Here is a 7,886-nt window from a genome sequence, read left to right as displayed (position 1 = left end):
CACTAGATTGTATTTTGTTAGTCATTAAGCCTCGGGCACCTGGTACAGTAGCTCACCAGGTAGAGCGTGTACCATTTAGGCTGAGTCCTAACCGTAGTGGCTCAGGTTTGAGATCTGGCCCAGGGCCCTTTGCTGCAAGTTATCGCAGCTCTCTCCCCTGCCTTTCCTGTCTGTCTCTCGCTATCGAATAAAAAAGAAGAAATGCCAAACAATCTTCCTAAAAAAAAATAGTTAGTTACTAAGCCTGGGTCCCTCCCTGTCCCTTCACTTGCCTCTTCTGGCTATCTGAGGGTTAGTGCCCCTTTTGGGTGTGGTCTGCTGAACACCTGCTGAAAGAAAGTTGCTCTAGGGGCACCTGGATAGCTCAGGTGGTAGAGCGGGCGCCCACATTTAAAGGTTTACTCCTCGACGCAGCGGGACCGGGTTCGACTCCGACCTGCGGCCCATTGCTGCATGTCATTCCCCTTCTCTCTCCCCTTTCATGTCTGCAGCTGTCCTGTCAAAATTAAAGGCCGAAAATGCCCCAAAAAAAAAATAATACAAGAAATGTGCTCTGGTTAATTGGCATTTCTTTAAACCAATCACAATCGTCATGGGTGGCGCCGCTGCAAATAGCCTCGGGAAGGAACATTTTGGTGGAACATGTGTACATTCAAAATTAGTTTTAGTCGTGCAACAGAAAACTCAGATTGGACAGAGTCTAGCTAGCTGTCTGGATTTACCCTGCAGAGATCTGAGGAGCAGTCAACCATAGTCCTCAGAAATCGACCGGAGTTTAAAATCCCAACACAAAGAAAGCGGAAGGTAACGGACATCCGGCCAAAAAAAAAAAGGACATACGGCAAAATTTCCGGCGGCAATGGAGCGATCCCGGAGGTGGAAGGTCGTGGATACAGACTATCACTAATCATGCTTCATAGGAAGGTCTATGGCCGAAACAGTGGGCGATGATTTAATCAAATGTAAAGCCCTACTTTATTTACCTGCTGTTGTAATTACCTCTCCAGTTTAAATTATGCATTTGATTGAAATGAATCACTCATTTTGTTAGGCTATACTGCACCTCCAATGGATTTGTCTTGAATTTGATAAGCCAAACTGTCAGACTCCTGCTGACAACAAATGTTCTGTGATCCTCAAACGCTCCCTCACTTTTCCTCTCTGAAACAATGATTTGAGTGGCAGAAAATGATGAGAAGGCTGCACAAGGAGGATCCTTTAGTGTGTGGGTACTACTGTGGAATGGGTTATAAGGAAACCTTGTTTCAACCTCTCTTTGAAAAAAAACAATCAAAGAACCTGCGAGTTCAGTCTTTGTTTATGCCTGCAGCCTGTAGCATATTGAATTCTCGTAAGTTTAAAATCCTCTGAATAGATTTCCAAATGCTCTTTATTTGTTTTCCTAGCAAGCATTTCCATCAGTGTGAATTGCAGTTATTTTCAAAAGGATCATCTGGTGTCTTGTCGTCTCTAATGTTCTCAACGAATCTTGGTGTTAAAGCTCTTTGAGTTAAGAAAGGAAGCACTAAGTTGAGTTATTTTATCATTGTTTTTAAAGCTGCTCTTGCATCTGAAGCTTTAAAGTTAGCTGGATGTGTGGTGAGCTTTAGTATTACTGTGCAGCTGCAGCTGAAGTGGGCTATGGACCATTTCCTTTGCAACAAACAGCAGGGAAGTGCCAGATGTTTGCATCGATTGCAGAATCCTTATTGTTCTACATCTATTAGGTCATTGATTCAAGTGACAAGGTTTTTGTGTCCTTTAGCTGTGACTGACAGACTTTGCAGGTTCATCTCTGAAAGTACCGCTGTAGCCCGTTAAGTCGTGTATACTAAACGTGAAACAGCAGCTGCCTCGATAGCTTTTTATTAATTGTTTTTACATGGCTTCATTATGACTTGTTTGTTTTGTAGAAACGGACTCCTCCATTGTCCAGGCTACTGTGCAGGACTTGAAGGACTGCGGCTTTGACTGCTGGGAAACAAGTATTGGCGGGCCGGGTGTCCAGCAGCACTCTCCTCTCTCTGTTAAGGAGGAAGTTCTGGAGATTTTAAACCGTTACTGAGACTGTGGCTGAACAAAAGGACAGTTCTTTTGTTTACCTCAAGACCTGAAGGTATGCTCAACCAATGAAGTGAGCCATGTGGAACAAGGGAAATTTCACAGAGTGGTGCTGGACAGAACTTCCTGTGTTTTCCTGACTGAAAAACAATCCAATCCTGTTGAAACTAACAACAATACAACTGTGTCTCTAACAAATTACTGATATTTATTTAGAACTGTGGGGAAATGACTTAAGGGTACAATTATATGTACTGAGCGCTTTGTCCACTAGATGGCATCAGAGTTGCACAGATTCTTTTTATGAAACAGGATTTATGGTAAGAGGCTTTGATAAATTAATTAATGTGTAAGTGAAGCACTGGCAGAATTAATTTATATTTTCATCCAAATGTTTAACGCAGAAGGGCCAACATATCTTAATGGATTAGATAACCGTCAGTCATTAATGCTCACTCTTGGCATTTTAACGTGTTGGTGGATAACCGCTTGAATAAAAGTGGTCATTTTACAGAAAATGATGGCAGAGTAAACGTTTGATAAATTAAATTGTTTTTTGGTTCTTTAACAAAACCCAATTTTTTTTTTCTTGAGTTTTCATAGTTTACAAAGAGGTTTATCAAAGTGACTGTGCTTTGATATTTTTCTGCATCATAAACAATGTTAGTGAAACCAGAAAATAATAATGTCATAAATATATTCTGAGAACTATTTTGCATATAATGTAAAGCTTTCACACTCATACATTATTATAAAGACAGATGTCTGCAACTGCTTTGAATCAACATCCACCCTCCAGTTTTTACTATGCTCTACTTTTAACGTAAGTGTTTAAATGCAAAATAATAACAAAAACAAATCATTTTCAGTGATTTATGAATTTAAAATCTCTCAATTCTTCTCAAGAAATATCTGTTAGGGTTTGGTGAATATGTTATTTCTAAATAATGCATGCCACGCACTTTTTGTTTCTGCAGTTAAAGACCAACTAGCTCTTTTGTTTTGCTAATAGAGGATGGGGAGAGGGGGACAGCAGAGTGTGTGGCCTCTCTGGAGCCTCTGGATTAGCGTCGCTATAATGTGAATCAACAACAACCAGCGTTCTTCTGTGAGTCACACATTTGTGCTGACACACACACACACACACACAGTTATCCCAAAATACTAAATTCTCCACCTAATTGCTCATCCTCTTAAGCATTACGAAATAGTCAGCAAATATAGAAGAACTATCTGGTTAGAATATCCCTGATTTGGGGAAAAGGTCATAGCAGGATTCAGTTGAGTTTGAAGATCCATTTCATTTCATTTCCTATTTTTTAAATGTCATGAAGATTGAGTAGTACGAATCTGGCAGTGTATGTGAATACACAACATTTGTCACCCTCCCTCCTTTTCTGCCTGGCGCCCCCTCTGTCCTCTTGAATTGTGTCATCTTTATGTCAGGGCAGCCCCCAGTCAGTGCGCCGCACAGTTGCCCCTAACCCCTGCTGGAATTTAATTACCACTGCGCTTTTCAATTGAAATGGCATTGACGAGGGGGGACAAGAGGGAGACAACGGAGCCTGTTTCATTTGAAGCCCCTCTCTTTCTTTTCCGTCTCATTCTCTCTCACTCCTTTTACCCCTGCAAGGCACAGATGGTATTTTTTTTTATCAATGTCAGCGCCTGCTTCTTTCTGCTCTGATGAATAGAATCTAAAGAGGCCCTGAGATTATTTCAGATAACAGAGGGAGTGAGGAAAGGGGGTCAAGGATAGAGGGAGAATGTCAGAATGAGAGAGATGCTGTCCCAGTAGTGAGGAAGGAGACATACAAATCATTTAACATTTAGCGTTGAGGGAGTTTTCTCTGGATCAATGTGGGAGAATCAAGGATGTATAATTCATTTTGTCCAAGCAGGAGGAATGAAATGTTAAATGTGAATTTGTGGAGTGGTCATGCTCACTGTGGCACATTCCCTCTGGTCCCTCAGTCCACTGGTGATTTGCTTGTCAGGAACCATTACGTTTGAACACAGGATTAGATCTGACTGACAAGATATCATGTTGCTGTTGGCCGTTGGTTTTACTAACAAGGATTCGGTGTTTGACTCCCTATAGTGAGCATTTGCATTAACATATAGAGGCCTCTGGATCACAGTATGTTGTCGGTTGTCATATTGGAAAATTACTTGTGTGTATTATAATTTATGTCATGATATTTGTGTCAAAAGAGGATGTGCATTTGGCCACAGCAGGGAGGATTTGTGCAATCCTACTCCCAGCATTCATATTGCCGCACTGACAGAGACAACATCAACATCATGAGCTCCTCTCAGTCATGAAGGGCTGTATGATCCTCCTGGGGGTGTTTGCCCTTTTGGTCAGTCGGGGGTCGCGGGCGGTGTTCGTAGCAGGGGTCCAATTAAGACAGCAGGGCACAAGGGCGCTGCCAAAGGATTTAGTTTTAGGGAGGAACATTGAATTATTTCTTTAGTCCCAGCTCCTCAAAATAACTTCTTTTTTCATCCAATTTAAGCTTTCCTTAAAATATGCAGTTGGAATACAGGTTTCAGCATTAACCACCTTGGACCTCAAAACGAAGCTTGGGTCCCCTTATTATTAGTTGCATATGTTAACCAGTTGTGAAGAAGGAGGTAAAGCGGTACAATTATCCAGTAATTCATATATTCTCAAGAAAATAAAGACTATAGTCAAACTAGCATCTTAATGAGGCTGTCATTTGAGCTAAATGCAAATGTCAATGCAAACATTCTCAAAATTATAATGCTGATGGTTGGCAGGTACAATGTTTTCCATGTTAGTTTAACATGTCAGCATACCAAGATTTGCAAATTAGGACTAAATACAAAGTACAGCTGAGGCTGATGGGAATGTTATCATTTTTGCAGGTATTTGGTCACGTCCTGTCAGTCATCTCCTGCCGCGTCAGGTTGTTTTTCCGACCCATTGTGGTGCTCACGACCCCCCCCCAGATTGAAAGCCTCTCCCCACTCTTTCCCTTAGACAAAATATTTCAACTGAAGTTTCCACGTGGGGGATCTGTTTGGTCTAGAACTGGGCTTCACTCATGTTTACATAATGGGCTCAAAGTGTATAGACCTGCTTGAGCTGTATTATTGTAAACATCTGAAACACATGACAGAGCGAATCCCAGTCAACGTCCCATTTTCCATCATGGAATTGTATCATGTCATTGTATCGATCCTGTAATTGATTCTATGAAGTCGAGGGCACACGCAACATACTCTGTCATCCCTCAGTGCCAGGAGCGCTCTTGTTTAATTGCAGGCTAAGGCGCTGGTTTTTCTTGTTGCCTTTGAAAAGCCTCATTGATTTTTCATACCACCCTTCATCCTTGCTGTGCTCCGTTTTAAGAGCAAATCCCTTGTGTCGAAGTTGCCCAGAATGTAAAAGTATGAAATCTGTCAGCGCTTTTCACAAGGCTTCCAGGTGCAATCCATACACGTTAATACTGAAGTTACAAAAAGTCAGGCTTCTGTGTTGTTATTTTTTTAAACAGATGAAGAAAGAAGAGAGACTGTTCTACATTGTGCCAGGCTCTGTCTCATATGGGACCAGTTGCATGTGAGGTTGTGTTGGAAACACCCTCATCAGACTGGAAAGGTCAAAGTTCATCACTTTGTCTGGATTCTTTTTGTTCAAATAAAGGGATTTTAGGAGAAAAAAATAAGTGCAGTTTTTGGGAGGTTTAGCAATATTTTTCAAATCGGTTTAATTCTTTGTTTATGTGTATGCCTTAATGGCTCCTTTACAAGAAATACAGTATACTTTGATAATATATTGCATTTATTAATCTGACGCCAGTAATGTAAACAGGATTTGTAATTTCTTTTTGTCAGGCTTTAAACTGCAGTTTAGAAACTGGCACATAAATATATTTAATGCATTAGGGGGTTTATATAGAACAAAAATATCCTAAATGAAATATGATTTGCATTAATTTGAGAAGCAGCTTATCGAGCATTCATACTTTTAAACTTGCTTTGAATTAGAAATAGGTTCTCATCATTTCCCTGGGATTGCAGCCAATTTATTGGTTTCGGGTTTTTTTCTGTCTCTGAGGCTCGGGGAGGAGGATGATCTCAAAATGTTATCACATGACACCGTGTGATTGATAGACCATTAAAATGTCAGCCAGATGTACTTAAAACCACAGCTTTTAGGTTGATAAAATAGGGCACAAATGGATACATAAAGCTGTTAGAAACAAATATTCCCATTTAGAGCTATCTGCAGTCAGATAATAATGGATGTCTGCTTGTCTGACTGTCTTTCTGTATGTTTCTTTCTGCACATTTTCCCCTCTCCCAGTGTATCTCTCGACCACTGCAGTCATGTAATTACAATGGGACAGGTAGGAGTGTTCATATTTCATCTGCTGCATTCACGATAACATCTAATAATCTGAAAGCGTTGCAAAATTGGTATCTCGTTGCTCATGCATTATGAATGAGTCACTGATTGCTTTTTTGCATAGATTAGCAATCATTTCACACAAATCTTTCATATAAAAATGTGCCAGGAGGGTTCTATCTCTTTTTCTGAAGAGTTGAGGTGACACATCCCGCCGCTTTTTAAGATAAGACAGATCAGGTGATACCACTTCTCCCCTCTGCTCCTTCTCTTGCTTTCTGATTTATTTCTCTATGCATATCATCATGGGGTGCGGGATAAGTGTAATTTTCAGCCCACTTTGCAACTGATTGCTCACTTAGTGAATATATTCAGCATCTGCAGTGTTATTGTGTTTGGAGCCAAGTGGCTAAGTACCACTGAGATTCTTTGGCATCAAAGTAAACATTTGCAGACCTCAGAAGTGCATCGAGAGAAGCAAATCTTCTTCAAAGTTGTGAGATCGTGCGCCCTACACATTGATTTCAGTGACCTCTGGCCGTCCTGACTTGTAGCCTCAGATTGGCATAACATAAAGGGCTCGTATGGTGGTTAGGAAAATAGGCTGGTGACCAGGTCGCAGGGTAAAGTCCCAGGTGAGGTTTACTAACCACCTTTTTGTTTCCTGCCAGGCAAATGACCTGTTTCACATGATCTATATCATCCAGTCAAATGAATTTCACAGAGCATGTAAAGACATGAGAAGGTTTTCATACATACAAGCTTCATTAAAACGTTTAAAGCTTTTGTTTGATGCTTTGATCGAATAGACTTAGAGTTTAGCTTCGCCTTGTTGCTGATTGAATAACGGAGGAAAACTGTCAACAGCATGAGTGTGTCGGAGGTGTGTGGACGTGTGGATGCCTGCGTTGTGTCTCCCATCGCAACCCCTGGCCTTTGCCCCCTCCCCCGCATGGGCAGACTCTCAGCCAAGGCCCTGTGGAGGTTGGTGCCCTCTGCCTGACAGCCTGTCACTGTGCTATGGTGGTGATTTTTTTCTGCAGGAGATGGTGTCTGATTGGGAGCAGTGTGTGAATAGCCCTGTCACACTCAATAAGCCAGCAAGACGACCTGTGACGGGGACATATGGCATGTTTGACAGGGAGAGAGGGTGCGAATCGCACTGAATGATAAAATGGTGTTTTTCCCCCTTTGGCAATGTCATGCTTTCAGGCAAGCGTGTGGACCATCGCTCACTCAAGCGGCTGACTCCGGCCTCCTTGTGACATCTCCTTCAAGGTCCTGGGTTTCTCTGTCTTGCGCCTAGCCAATTCTGACACTGCAAGCCTATGCTGCTCACAGCTGCTCCATTAGCTTGTCGATGTAGGGAACATAATTGGATATCAGTTTAGTTTAGCGATGCAGACTGGGAAATTCATCGTAAGAGCGTGTTTGTCAGAACTCCTCT

The 7,886-nt window shown here is 41.6% G+C and overlaps 1 protein-coding gene across 1 annotated transcript in view; it reads left to right on the top strand.

Moving 5' to 3' along the window:
* The window catches only part of mvk (mevalonate kinase), a 14,996-nt gene extending 12,386 nt beyond the window's left edge, over nucleotides 1-2,610 (top strand). Inside the window, exon 10 of the mRNA XM_031309205.2 lies at nucleotides 1,914-2,610. Coding sequence (XP_031165065.1) covers nucleotides 1,914-2,065 — 152 coding nt within the window. The 3' untranslated portion in view covers nucleotides 2,066-2,610. The remainder of the gene's footprint in view (nucleotides 1-1,913) is intronic.
* The last annotated feature ends 5,276 nt before the right edge of the window (nucleotides 2,611-7,886 follow it).

Source organism: Sander lucioperca, chromosome 2 (assembly GCF_008315115.2).
Source record: "Sander lucioperca isolate FBNREF2018 chromosome 2, SLUC_FBN_1.2, whole genome shotgun sequence".
NCBI classification, from domain to species: domain Eukaryota; kingdom Metazoa; phylum Chordata; class Actinopteri; order Perciformes; family Percidae; genus Sander; species Sander lucioperca.
This window is presented reverse-complemented; position numbering and strand designations above follow the sequence as displayed.